This window comes from Colossoma macropomum, unplaced genomic scaffold (genome assembly GCF_904425465.1).
Source record: "Colossoma macropomum unplaced genomic scaffold, Colossoma_macropomum, whole genome shotgun sequence".
Taxonomy (NCBI): domain Eukaryota; kingdom Metazoa; phylum Chordata; class Actinopteri; order Characiformes; family Serrasalmidae; genus Colossoma; species Colossoma macropomum.
The window spans coordinates 18,851,522-18,867,126 of NW_023494809.1; the positions used below are offsets into that span (position 1 = coordinate 18,851,522).

At 39.2% G+C, this 15,605-nt stretch overlaps 1 protein-coding gene across 2 annotated transcripts in view; it reads right to left on the reverse strand.

Moving 5' to 3' along the window:
- The window catches only part of arfgef1 (ADP-ribosylation factor guanine nucleotide-exchange factor 1 (brefeldin A-inhibited)), a 95,768-nt gene that overhangs the window by 56,374 nt on the left and 23,789 nt on the right, over window positions 1–15,605 (reverse strand). For both annotated transcript variants that reach the window (XM_036558578.1, XM_036558577.1), the window contains exon 2: window positions 2,101–2,131. In XM_036558578.1, coding sequence (XP_036414471.1) covers window positions 2,101–2,131 — 31 coding nt within the window. The remainder of the gene's footprint in view (window positions 1–2,100; window positions 2,132–15,605) is intronic.

Genomic DNA, 15,605 nt, shown 5'->3' on the forward strand with positions numbered 1-15,605 from the left:
CTGTGGACAGGAGAGCCAGCATTTTTGTCCTGGCTGATGAGACTGAAAAGCTTTAGTGCCTTCAGTGAGATGAGCTGATGAGTGCACTGGGACAGGAGGGGATGGAGAGAGAGCGAGAGACCGAGAGAGCGAGAGCGAGAGCGAGAGAGAGAATAGCAAAGAGAGGGAAAGGAAATACAGAGAGAGAGAAGAAAAAGGCAGAGGAAAAAGTCAACATCAAAGAGATAAGGAGGAAAAGGTGAGAGAAAGAGAGAAAAACGAGAGAGAAAGAGTGAGAGCAAGAGAGAGAAAGAGAGAGCAAGAAAGAGAGAGGAAAGGAAAAGGCAGAGAGAAAAGAAAGTCAATATAAAAGAGAAAAAGAGAGAGAGACTACGAGAGAGTTATACAGAGCAAGATGCAGAGCGGAAAAGAGAGAGGAAAAGACGTCTATATAAAAGAGATAAAGAGAAAATGTAAGAGAAATGGAGAAAGAGGGAGAGTTGCAGGATAGAGGGGAGAAAACTGGAAGATGAGGATGGAGAGAAACGAGAAAGCAGGGGTCGAAGGAGAAAGGGAAATGCGAAAAAAATGGGAAGAGAAAAAAAAAAAGAAAGAGTGAGCGAGTGAGTCTTAGGCCCAATCCCATTTCTTGCCCCTACCACTTAGTCCCACCTCTCCATTTTGCATATTCACGCCTAGGGGTAGGGTGCCCCACTTTTTGTTGAGAGAGGTAGGGTGAAGTGTTAGGGCTGCATGGCCCTCCAAACGGAGGTTTTTCAGAGTCACACTCTAAACGGAGTGTAATAAGAAAAAAAGAAAAACCTGCAAGATGGCTGCGCAAGCGACCAAAGAAACACCACCCACAAATGTGAGTATTTTCTCTGTTAAAAAATATGATAATCATTGTATTATCTTGGTTTATTGTCTTTTCAATGTATTATGGTCCTTTTCTTCAAAACAAGTATAAAAATCGCTAGTAGTCTGCTGATTTCTAGGTAGCTAGCTAGCTGAATTTCCCATTTCACCTTAAATGGTGCAGCAGTTCTGACACCTTAGGTGCCAGTATGTAACTGCTGCTCCATTTAAGGTGGAACAGGAAAATTCGAACAACAAGCTGACTTCAGCTTCATATCACCAAAGAATTAGGGGTGGACGATAGTAAATAGCTGTTGCACTCCCCCTCTTTGAAGGCATGTGATGCCCTAAATTTACCTAAAGCTCCTCTGCTATCACTGCAGACAGACAGGGTCGCATACAGAGGACCGCTAGTAGCCTGATAATGTTCTTTTTTATTTGAGGTTTGTCCCATTTCATAGGTAAGATTTCAACCACTACCCCTTGTAACTCATTTCCAAGGGAAAACATGACACTTGAAAACAGGGGTAGGTATAAAAATAAAAAATGGGATTGGGCCTTAGTCACAGGGGAGTATCTCTCTCTCTCACCTTCTCCCTCTTTCTCATTCATTAATGTGGCTGTAGAGGGATTAGCCTGGTCATGTTTTTAATTGACATAAATCGAGCTTTAGTCGGGCCACCAGAGAGAGACTACAGTCCTCACAGCTGCTCTCACCACCACAATCACAGAAAATAACAAAACCTCACTCTAGAGGCTGCCGATTTCCATGGAGTTAAAACAACACAATTCGGGGGGGTTAAGAAAGGGTTTAAGAGAAACCAAGGGCAAAACAGATCTAGTGAAATAGTGATAGCGTATGAGAGAGGGAAAGAAGTACATGAGATACAAGAGCATTAGAGGTTAGCTGATTAGCAGATGAAGAAACAGGCTGCATAAAACAGACAGAAGTAAAAGAAAGACCATGTGCACATGTGACACTACACTGCAAAACATGATAGCTTAATAAGTGACCATCTTAAAGTTTGCTGTTTACCTGTTTCTAGTTGGCTCACAAATCACATCAAAATCCCATAATAATTTATATGTTTAATTTATCATTGGAACATGCCCGCAAGCCTTTATATTTTGGAACATTTCATTAAGAATGGGCCGACAGAAGTGGTCCAAACTTAAAACTGTTATGTAAAATTAAAGTTAAGAATGATAAAATGAGCTATAAACATTAAAAACTGATTTAAGCATGTAGCATGAGAAAAGGCTTACCTTAACTTCTCTGATTCTTCTTTAATTTCCTCTGCAAAAGAAAGAGAAAATGTGTTTCAGAATAGAGCAGAACAGTAAAATAACACAAAGAGGAATCTACAACTTACTTAAATAAACAAGGCATTTGTCCCAATATTCTCTAAAATGCCAATTAAACTGTCTGTGCTTCGTTTGTAATAAATGAGATTATGTAAAGCTCCAGAGAGAAAGCACTGCACAAATTACAGTGTATCTCAATGAAATACTGTACACAAAGGTGATCCATACACTGACTCAGTGTCTACACAGTTACTGACCTTATTAAACTGATCAGATCTGTGTCAGACATGACTGATCCACATTTCTGATCCACAACCACTGTTTGTCACGATCATAATAAAACTGCAATGGTACAATTATATAAATAATCTAGAGCAACAGAATCAAAAATTTGCACAATCCTGAAAAGAATTTTCGCGCATGTCCAGTCCGGTACATTAGCCTAAGGCTGTGACGAACACAAGTTTGATGTAGTATGTAAACATTTCAAAATATACCGTTCACTCCCCGGTCCGTACAGTCTACATATGGAAAGTAAATGGCAAAAACATCTGAATTCATTGCTTATGTGACATCCTAACCAATTCATTTGTATATATTCACCTTACTGCTTACAGCCGTTTAGTTCCGCTGAAGTTATAAGGAGTGTTGAAGCCCAGACTGCTTTTTAAATGCAGGCACAAACCAAGCAGCCAATCAGAACAGAGTTCTTTTACATCTATCAGTCTAAAGGGCACAGTAGCAAAAATAGCTTGTTTAACTGTAGGGGATAAAGAGAGATTGAAAAACAGTCATGTAAAAATGAATAGTTTGCTGTTTATGTTAAAACACACACAAACATTATGGACCTAACGTGAACCCAATAAAATAGAAGCGTAAAGAAAAGGTCTGGTTGTCAAATTCAGATTCACAGAGACACAGAATGCTCAACACTGACAAAACCATCAGTCAGTCCATGTTTATGGTGGGAGATTTTTCACAGATGTAACACCTTGAAAAGAGTATCAACAGAGAGAGTGAGAGAGAAACACACACACACACACACACACACACACACACACACACACACACACACACATATATATATACACACACACACACACACACACACAAATACAGGAGGAGACCAATTGCTGTAGTTTTGAAAGTGAGATGTTTTCTCGTTCTTGCTTGATATAGGGACACACTGTTTTTATACTGCTGTTCAACAGTTCGGGGTCTCCTTTGTTGTATGCTTCGTTTCATTATGCGGCAAATGTTTTCAATAGGGTGACAGGTCATCCAGACTCTTATTATAGTGCCATGCTGTTGTCATGCAAAATATGGTTTGACATTGTCTTGCTGAAAAAAGAAAGACTTTCCCTGACAAAAACATCGTCTGTCAGCACAGGTTGCCAAAACCTGTATATTTCATTCAGCAATAATGGTGCCTTCACAGATGTGCAGGTCACTCTTGCCATGTGTACTAACGCACTCCTGTTCCAGATGCTGGCTTTTGAACTGTGTGCTGATAACAAGTTGGGTGGCCCAGAGGACGCAGCATCCATGATTTCCAAAAACAAAATTTTCAAATTTTGATTCGTTGGAGTCCATCCTAAATGACCAGGTCCAGAGAAGGAAGCAGAGTTTCTGGTTCCTTCTAATATATGATTTCCTCTTTGCATGGTAGAATTTTAATTGAACTTAATTTAGCATTTGTGGATGCAGTGATGAACTGTGTTCACAGACAACGGTTTTCGCAAGTGTTCCTGAGTCCATGCAGTGATTTCCAATGCAGAATTCTCTCTTTTTTTTAATGCAGTGCCGCCTCAGGGCCCAAAGATCACGGCCAGCCAATACTGGTTTTTGGTCTTGTCCCTTACATACAGAGATTTCTCCAGATTCTCTGAATCTTTTAATATATTATGTACCACAGATGATGAAATCCACAACTTCTTTGCTGTTCGATGTTGAAAACAGTTATTCTTGAATTGTTGCAGTATTTGATTGTGCATTCTTTCACAGAGTGATGACCCCTCCTCATCTTTACTTCTGAAAGCCTCTCTGGGACGCTCTTTTTACACCCAATCTTGTCACTGACCTGTTGCCAATTAATTTTGCATTAGCATCTTTTTTTGGCATTACCGTAGTAACTTTGCCAGTCTTCCGTTGCCCCCCTCCCAACTTTTTTTGAAACGTGTTGCTGGCATCAACTTCAAAATGGCCATATTTTTTTCCAAAAACAAAAACAACTTCAGTTCCAACATCTGACATATTGTCTATTGTACTATTTTTAATTAAATTTAGGATTTAAATAATTTACATTCTGTTTTTATTTGCATTTTGCACAGCACCCCAAACTTTTTTGGGAACAGGGCTTTTATATACATATGTATACACAAACACACATATATATACATATATGTAAAGTGAGAGAAGGCGAGAAAGAGAAATAGAAAGAAAGAGAAAGAAACAGAGGGAGGGGTAGACAGAAAACAAGATAAAGAGATAAAAAGAGAGTAAGAGAGAGATGACCCCTGCCACTCAAACAAAATGTAATCAATGAAAATGCAGTTAAGTGTTGATATAACTGTGACCACAGTGAAGGACGCCTAGTGAAGAATTTCACCCACGTTTCTAAAACAGCTCTATTTAAAGATGGCTTTATTATTTTACAGCTTGCAGACAGTACTTCATTTTCACTTGACAGCTGTGCTGGTGGCCAACACTGGAATTTAATTAAGCGGTGATTCTGAAGGCTGCTTCCGCGCAGGACGACCATTAATCTAACAGCCTTGGTACCAAAAAATACAGAGGAAGACAACATGCATTAAGAAGAGAGTCCGTTTACCGAAGTCAATGGAAACATTATGAATGACAAGAACTGCAGTCTCTGCTGACATTGCCCTGGACTTAGAGGTGGGCGATAGGCAAAAATCTAACATCATGATACTTCGAGAAGTTTTCACGATACACCATCTGTCATGATATCTGCCTAGTTGGAGAAGACAAAGTAATGCCACATTAAAAAATGTTTTGTATTCAGCATTTTGTATTCTGTGCTGCACCAAATCCAATTAAACAGGACTAATTATGCTCTCTTTGTACTCAAACACGCAGTTGGAAAGTGTTTCTCCAGTACTGAGGACGTCCACAATATGCTTTAAAACTCGTCCCCAAGTTCCTCTAGTCCGTGCTCTTTTAACGTCTGGAGTACAATTAATAACATAAGCAAAACAAACTAGTTAGACAAACGCTAATATTTAATTTTACTGCATGTAATTTGTTTATACATGCAACACACATCTACATGCTTCATTGGAGTTTTTTGGGAGGCATATGAGCCATGCTAACTTATTACCACCACAACAGGCTTTGTTATCCGTCCAACAATGTTGATGAGCACAGCAACGCCCCTAATTTGTGCTTCACCTTCACGAGACTTTGGATTGGTTTACAAATTTCACACTCAGTTTGTTCCCTCTCTCACAAGCCTATATCCCCACCCAAAGGTAGGCCAAAATTTCTCATGGTTGTTATTATGAGATCATGTTTGGGACAGTACTATGCAAGCGTTGACACCAACGTTAAGGTTAACGAACGCTGTAGCTTCATGGTGCATCTCCAAATACTACACCTAATGTTATATTGTTGGCGGCCTCATAACAAATTATTTAAATGACCACAGAGGTGCAAAAGTAGCTGATCAATGGCGGTGCACGCAATTCATGCTTGGAAACACGGATAAATCACAAAAACGTAAAAAAAAAAATGTTGAACATCATTAACAATTCCGATACAGTTTCAGAAAATTGAATAAATAAAAAGTGTTCTTTTCAGTCTCTTCTGAGCATCTCTTGTTTACTGTTTTTAAAGACACTACTGATTAAAAACTAGTCATCTGAGTGCAGCCTATCAGAGTAAACTGCTGGACAGGGGCAGGGTTTACAATCTATATACACCCACACAATTTTCAGGTTTTTGTTTTGGAAAATTGAATCAAATCTTGACCTCAGAACTAAAAACCGTACCTGAAACTGAAAATATATTTATCGTTACACCCCTAAAGAATAATCAAATCTAGGATACCTAAGAAAATTTCACAAAAATTCTGGCCATTTTTTTATGTGTAGATTCGGAACAGGAGTGCATTAGTACACATGGCAAGAGTGACCTGCACATCTATGAAGGCACCATTATTGCTGATCCTCACTAATACATTCAAGTACGAATATTATAAAAGGGACAGGGTGAGATGCCTCAAACACAGACCACATACACTAGCACTAGCACAGAGAGCCCTGAAATTAGCCTGAGGGGTATAAGTGGTGTGCTTCTGCATGGTCCGTGCCCTGCATGCTCCATTTAAGACGCTCCTTTTTCATGTGAGCAAAGCAGAACGAGAGCTTTCGTTCTTTTGCGCTGCTTCTCTCCGGCCTGGACTTAGTTTTGGATTTGTTGATCCCTCTCCAGTCCAGCACCGCAGGGAGCCACACTCACATATAGCTTCAACACACGCTGGGGGTTTAGTGTGGCGAATGTGATGATATGTGATGTTAGCATGATCAATCGAATCAAATTGCATCACAATATGCCTTTCTAAGCAGAGTGTGGTTGCCGCCAGTACTTAAACAACACTGACCATCTGCATGTTTCATTACAAAGATCACTCAAAAACACTCAGGCCTGTTTAACTGGATTAAATGCAGTGGAGTACGTGAAAAAAAAATGCAGCTCTGCTTTTAATCTGTTCCAATTTCAGAAAACCTAAATATTGTGAGGGATATCATGTATGGTTAAAATGTATTGTACTGCAATGTTAAGTTTTTGCCACCTCACTCATCATGAGTCATTAAAAAAATCAATGGCTTTTTGACAATCAATTTATGCATTAAAATGTCACTAGACTGAACAGAAAGTGTTATTAAGTGTTATTCATTAAATGGAAAATTCACTGATTCCTCATAATGCAATACATAATTCAATGGTTAAGATCCTGCACATGTCTATGTTTTTATATGAAAATGGATGAGGGTAAAATAGTGGAAATTCTTTGGGGGGACTATTTTGGCTTATAACACCCTGCATGTACCTCTCTACCGTAAATGGATTTTAATGTGAATTTCTATAACAGCATATATTCCCTTCCTATTTGTGATATTCCATATCTCCACATACATTTCCTAAAAAATGTCCTTATTTACAAGATAGTTAATGGAAACAGACGTGCAATTTCTATTATTACAAATAACTATTAATGATCGACACAATTCATTACACTAGATTTTCATGCTGGTGACAGGAACAATGTCTACAAGTATAGCCATTTTATTTACTACCCAAAAGACCCACAAGTGTCTTATGAGTTTTATGTGTAATGTTGATGATGGTAAAATTTCAAAAAAACTTTAGGCCTTAGGGCCTATTTTGCCTTACAACACCCTGCGCATACCTCTCCACCATGAATGGATTTTAAAGAATACAACAATGCCTCAGGCCTCAGACACTGTTCTTGTGACCATTGCATATAATATCTTTCTGTGAGTAACCTTTAGAGGCATTAAATTCTGCAGACATCTGGTTTTTCCACCACCACTGTAAACAATTCTTATTCGGCAAGTTCCTCTACAACAGAGCATTTCACATTAAACCACTCTACATGACGGTGTTCACATCCATTTAATTGTGCAGAAACTTGCTGGAATTCCCCTTTAATGGTTAATCAGATATGTTTAATGATAGGCAGGCAAATTATCACTGTTAAACAGTGTAAACTGTTACTGCTTTCCTATTGTAAATTGCAAAAGATGACATTCTTTGGTATCTAAGAAAATATTAATAGAGCCATTTATCTGTGCAGTAAACATATGTTAAAAAAACACTAACATTGGAATAAACACAAACAACTAAATAAAAACATTGAGACTGTTGTGTGCTGGTTAGTTTAATTTCCAAAGCTCTATGCAAGGAAGGCCAGTACTTAGTTACCATCCAATCCCACGTTTCTCTAATAATGTAGTTTATTCTGTTATAATATATAAGATAAACTAAATACGGCAACTATGGTAAACACAGTGAATCAACAGTAATTGTGCCCTACATTTGTTGTAAAATGTCATATTTAACTTCCTGTACAGAATGTGTACAAAATGTGTGCTTTGACAGAGGATATTCAAAGTTCTGCAAACAAGTGTATATATTACAATACTATTAAACTGATATGTTTATGCAGTTTTGAAAGTGAGTAATGGAAGTACTTACCCACCAAGAGTCCTAGAGGTTTACAGACAAACATTTTATTATAGATCATCAGCAACTGAATTAACCACTGCTTTTAGTCGACTGATATTCCCATCAATACGACTTCATGGTCATTATCTTCATTGCTACAGTATCCATTTGGTCTGAATGGAGTTAAGTGAACTTCACTGGTCAAACATTATTTCAAATAACTCTGATAGTTAAACAGGACAGTGTGATGGATGACTATAAATGATCCAGACTGAACGTGAGGTGAGACTGAATTACTCTGTGGAACTGATCCAAATGACTTTATATCTGGAGGCCGTTCTACTATTAAATGGATCTACACTGCATCAAAAGTTTGGGTGATCATGAAAAGGGCCTTTAGTGTTATTCACAAGGCGGCAGAGTCACCAACACTGACACCAACATTTACAGGCGTGAGCAGGGGTGGGTGATATAGTGAAAATATCATACTTGAATAACTGAAAAATACGGTTCTTTGACACATTTGCACATAGATCACAATATTTAGCTTTTAGAAGTTTGATAAGTTGGAAGAAAAAAAGGCCCAGTAATGCTACATTTAAACAATAGCATCAAAATCTCGAGATTATGCCAGCTTTTTATGATGAAACATGGAGTTTAGTGCTATTTAAGTACTGAAGATTTAGAGGATATGCTCAAAAAGTGTTATATTTTATGAGAATTTATCACGATACGATAAAGCATCGTCATATTGCCCACCATTAAGTGTGACATTGTTTTCCTCAACATAAACCACTTAGTCTTTAAGTCATTTGTAAATTTGCATTAAAACATGACAGACGTCCACAAAGCTTTGATGTGCACTGATGGCAAGAGTGCTTATAGAGTGCAGTAGTGCATGGCATATGTTGACAACCATGTTATTAGTTGCAATGGCAGCATCATATAACCACTTCTTTCTGTAGCTTTAAACTTTTCAGACGTCTGGTTCCTATTACCACCACTATAAACAACTGTGACTTGCTAAGTTGCACATCAAACCACGGTGTATAACTTTTTTACAATTTTGTTTACATCTTATCCATTTTATTATGCAGTCTTTGTTATGTTACGTTTAGAAGCACAACATAAATACGCTCATTTATTAAAAACATTTTGAAAAACTAAGTGTCTCCAAACTTCTGATGTGCAGTGTACTCTTGTTTTAAGAAATTTATTCTGCCTCCCAAGGACAAACACAAAACCACAATCTCTCGCACACACAGTGTCTTTTCTAACCACCTCAGCTGCTGATATGATTCTGCTAATGCACCTCTGTTTGCTGGCTTTGAACCGCAGGACCCCCCACCAAATCAACACACTGGCCTGCATGACCAGCACAATGCCTCCAATTCTGCAGCTCTGGCTACTCTCCAACACCAATATTAACAGCCAGAGCATGAATGCAAACTCACCGGTGGAGCAACAGACAGCTCAATGTCAAACTAGTGCAGAGTAACTCTGACGTAATTCAATATTGTGATTTTTCCAAATATACAGTTTGTAGTAAATAAACAGTGCTGTCCAAAATTCAGAGACCACCCAGACATTTAATCAATTTCCAGTCAAAACAGACATTAAGTACACGTTATTCTTTTTAGTGCCACAAAAAAGCAGGAAACATTTACTTATGAAAATGACAAAGAAGCCTCAACAACTAAATATTATACCATTTCTTCCAGCATGTCTTTATTACAGCTTCCATTCTTTTCAGTCTTCCAGTTTTTAAAGAAATCTGCAGGGCTATTTTTCCACATCTCCAAACTTCAGTTTTAGAAAGCTGGTGGTATAGTCTGCTTTTCAGGAATAATCCCAAACAATCCCAAACACATTCTGGATCCTTGAGGTATTTTTACGCGTTCCTTCAAAACAAACTGAAGCACCTCAGCTAATGACAAACACTGTTAAAACATCCTTAAAAGTAAAAATCAATATTACTGTGTGACACCAACACTGGTACAGATGCTACATCACCCAGCACTATGACAAACAGCTCAATACTGCCCTGGGCCAATGTCTGAACAGGCCAATAAAATCCAGCCCTATTCCGGACAATGGAGTGCTAATACTGACTAAATTATGCATTAGAAAAACGTAGCGCAGGTACCCCTGTTATCGGCCACCTCAAAACAAAACATCGGGAATCTAAGCTAAGTGTAAATAAATGAAAGCACTTTACTCACCCAAATCAATGTTTTTCGGGAGAGATACGTGTGTAGATTAATGTCCAAGAGTCATTTGACATGATGCGAAAACAGTTTTTTCAATAATAATGTTTTTGTTTACTTTGACACTAGTATTGCTAGAATGAAGGGGGTCCCCCAATATCGGCCACCTCACTTCCGGTTTTCCGTAACTCATCTTTCAGCCTAGAATTCAGCGGATAAAATTGTAAAAAACATAAAATATATGTATATATTCGTTAGTAAAATGTGATGTTATTGTATTGTTTCATTATTCAACTTGATTTGCTTGTTTAACTAAGTATAGAGCTCAGCTCTTTGCTGCGCGCCTGGTTGTGCCAGTCAAATGAGAAATCACGTTTACGCATCATTCCTACCAGACTCAATGCCTTACAATGCTTCACAATGAGGTTAAGTTTGTCCTCTTTGGGCACCCTTACGCCATACACGTAACACCACCATGGTGGCAAACGTTTTTTTTTTTAAAACCGATAAGCTAACTTTCTGCACAGACGAATATCCATTGCGGAATGAAAATGGGTTGTGTGTTCCATGCAGTTTTGTACACGCAGAATTACAACATTATTAGTGATACTTAAATATTGTTTTCAGATATGATTTTTTGCTAGAATAAAGTTTAGATGCCCTTGTAGGGCGCAAGCTTATGTGTTTTGAATTTCGCCTGAGCAATTGGCGGAGAGAGAGAGAGAGAGAGGAATTGCGCAATGCGCGCAAGTGGCCGATATTGGGGGACGGCCGATGTTAGGGGTAGCTACGAGGCCAATAAAATCCAGCCCTATTCTGGACAATGGAGTGCTAATACTGACTAAATTATGCATTAGAAAAATGTAATAAGATGCTTCAAGAAGTTTTCAAGATACACAATATGTCACAATATTTCTATTCACTGACATCTGTTAAATTAGAACAGACGAAGTAATGGCACTTTAAAAAATGCTAAAAACTACAAATCCAGTGATTTGCACTCAACATTTCACACACTATCCTACGCTAAATCTAACAGGGTTGATTACACTCTCTTTGTGGTCAAACACACAGTTGCTCAGGGTTTAAGTACCATCGAAATCCATGATATGCTCAGAAAAGCACATTGTGACATAACTTATGACCATAATGATAAATACTGCCATACTGCCCAGCCCTGCATTAAAGGGCCCGCCCCCAAAATTCACCTATGACGTGTGTGGGTGCCCAAGTCAGTTGTAATTCACCTTTACAGGACCATTTTCCAAGCTCTCTTTATGCCTTTGTTAACTTAAAGAGCTCTATTCTGATTGTGCCTCATTGAAAAACTAGTACAGGCCAAAATACTCCTTATAACTTTAGCGTGAGTGGGCAGAACAGGTGGGCATGTGAAAATCAACACATATACATGACATCACTAAATCAGTGAATTCAAAACGGGCTGTTTTTGCAGCTTAGTTTTCATATATGGATGGAGCAATGAATGTTTATATAATAAATCAAAGTCTTTCACATCAAAAAAGCAAGAGAAACTTGGTCTTCCATGATATGGACCCTTGAAAGTCTTTGATACAGGCCTGCCACATATTGAGATTTAACCTGTGTAGCGAAAGGAGGTCAGAAATTTTGCTTTTTGAAGCCTGAATAATGAATAATGTTAATAATAACACAAACTGCTGTAGAGAATACTTTCAATATGCAGCTCACAATGCCACAAGCCGTTTTTAAATTAAAAGGTCAACTCTGCTGAAATCAAGGCCAACTTCACTTCAACATAAAATAAACAAAACACCCTGCAGGTTCAGTCCACTTGCATACACAACAGAATGTGAACAAACGCGCAGGCTCTCAGATGATTATAATGATGATGCCATGACAACCAATAACATGGTAGTCAACACATATACCACGGACACTGCACTCCACAGGCCAGCGGACAGCCCTGGCCATCAGCGCGCATCAAAAGTTTAGCATGTTTTCCCGTTCTGAAATCACTTTGCATTGGAGAGGCACAATGATAGCGGACTCACCAATATTGGCAGATGTTTGCTTAAATAACAAAAATATCGACATAGGTCCCTCAGCACTGGGCGGTGGAGCAGTGGAACTGTGTTCTCTGGAATGATGGAGTTATTTGGGAGTTAGAGCCCATGTGTCAAACACAAGGCCCATGAGCCAAGTCAGGCCTGTGACACAGTCCTATTAGGCCCACAGAATTATTTTAATTTTCTATTCTTATTAGCCGATTTCACCCTTTCAGCTGAAAGAGGAAAAAAAAGGCAGACAATGCAGCCATAAAAGTTTTCTTTTTTCACTATCTTGCACCAGTCAGCGCAGACACGCTCAAACAGTTGAGCACCAGATAAACAGTGAAACTTGAACACGGTGCGCTACAGCTACGTTCGGTCTAAAGCCTACACGCTTTTTTATTTCTGGTTTTGAAACTGTTACTGCAAACAAGTGCATTTGTTAAGTCCTACTGAGGTTTATGGCTGTTCCTTTTCTAAATGACAAACACCAAAGCAACTTGCGTGCTAACAGTCAGTAAATTATATTAAACATACATACATACATACATACATATATACATCATCTAAACCGCTTATCCTTCTGGGTCGCGGTGGGGTGCTGGAGCCTATCCCAGCTGTCATTGGGCGGAAGGCAGGATACACCCTGGACAGGTCGCCAGTCCATCGCAGGGCAGACAGACAGACATACACATTCATACACACACTCACACCTAGGGGCAATTTAGCACGTCCAATTGGCCTGACTGCATGTTTTTGGACTGTGGGAGGAAACCGGAGTACCTGGAGGAAACCCACGCAGACACGGGGAGAACATGCAAACTCCACACAGAAATGACCCTGGTTGCCCAGCCGGGAATCGAACCCAGGCCATTTTATATTAAACAGTAAAATATATTAAAAACTCTCTTTTTGACCTCATAATCTAAACGATTACGATATTCGTTAGGAAAAGAATATCTAGGACAAAACAACAAACTTTAGAATTGGTCAGTTTTCTAAACAGAGCCTGACATGGGCAACTTCCAAACAACAAAATACTTTGACAGGTCCTCAGAGGTCTATTTTTCTAATTTCTTCTATGCTCCAAGCTTCCTTTCCATCTACCACACTCACTGCTATTGGAAGTTCACGCCTACGGATTTGGCAATGTACGCAACGAAGAGTGAAAAGTGAATTTATCACATGGCTAAAAGTGAAATGTCTTCTTTCCCCTGTGCAGGTTTGGTTCTGCATGTGACTTTGCTGATCGCACCAGGATAAATGTGGACGGCTTTTTTGTGCTCAGGAAAAAGAAGAGGCAGACACGAAGCCCCCTCAAGGGATTCAAAATGAGTGTTTTGAACTGAGTTCACGCTGATGTACGAATCGTGCTTTACACAGGCTAATCTTTGGAGCTAATTCAATAAGCAGCCGGTCTGGCAGCCTGAAGAGGCACCTGCATTCAGAAGTGTTCTGGGCTGTACATCAATTAGGCAACAAGCAGCCACAGCGCAAGCAGTGGAAGGCTTTGGCATAAACACACAGGCGCGTCTGCTACGACTCCATCTTCAGGGAAAGATAAACAGCAGGTCGCTGTGAGAAGCAGGAGCGCAGTGCGCCATGTGATTAGCAGCTGTGGAAGCACAGAGGGTAAACATACATGTATGCACTCAAATGCTTTTGATGCTTTACCAATAGATTCAGAGAATCATAAAGTCTCAAGTTTCAGCCTTCATTTATTTAATTTCCTGTCAAAATGGTCATTATGTACAAGTCAGTCATTCATTTTCCAGGAGATTAGATATTAGATAATCCACTTACAGAAAGAAGGAGAAAGTCAAGGGAAAATAAGTGGTAAAAAATGATCAAAAGCTACAGAGAAAATGGGATTCCTAACAACCACCTGCAAGACCTGGTAGACCAACAAAACAGTCCTCATCAGATAAACAGCACAAAGCTTTCATCTTTGAGAGAGTAGAAAATCAAGCCTCACTCTGACTTTGGATCAGAAAAAATCCAAAGGAGTTTCTGTCTATCCTTTCACTGTGGGTCTAAAAGGATGTGTAGCTGTCAAGAAGCTCTTACTGAGAAAAAGAAAATAGACAAAAAAAAGAAGGAATTCAACAAAGAAGCTGCTGGTGTTCTCAGAACAATGGACTGGCAACCCCAGAGACCAGACCTCAACATCACTGAATGTGTCTGGGATTACTCGGATCATGAGAAAAAGAAAATGCTTCTAAGACTGAACATCTGAAGTGTGGAAAAATATCCCAGCAGATTTTGTTGAAAACAAATTTTTGGACACACAAAATACCAAGAAAATTACATTAAATCAGTTGTTGGTTTTTCTGAAATTTTCCGTTAAATATGTTCTCCGTTTTTGTTCCCCCAACACTGAAAAAAGCATAACTGTTTTAACTGGGAATTAAATAAATAAATTGTCTAAACATCCCAAAGTTGAATTTCCACCTTCATTCTAATGTATTTTTACACCCCTAACACACACACACACACACACACACACACACACACACACACACAAAGCAATGGCTCAGCTACAGCAGCCGAGCTTTCTGCCTCTGAAACAAATCAAATACCAGCAACTCCATCAGAGCATGAGTGTGATAAAGATCTGGTAGGAAGCAGAAATGCTGGGGTTTAGTTTTCTACGTGGCACTCGCCACACACCTCCCCTCCCCTCCCTCTCTTTCATCGTTCTGCAGTGAGGCTAGAAGCCAAGGCCCGAGCTCTACTCGAGCAGCACTGCTTTCATCAAGCTGCAATGCCAGGGTCTCTACCCCAACTACTGAAGACTCCATAATCCCCCCAATCCACCTTTGTCTCCTCCACAGACCAACACACACTGAGCAAAAGGCCAGGACTTAATCATTCACCTCCAATGTGGTGCTTCATTGCCCCTGTTTGAAAATTATGGGCCAACACCAGTAGTAGATAACATACAGTACATACATTACTACTCATAGCTTTTCAAAAATAAAAACTCTAGGTGCAGATAAATGTATAAAATATTCTAATATGC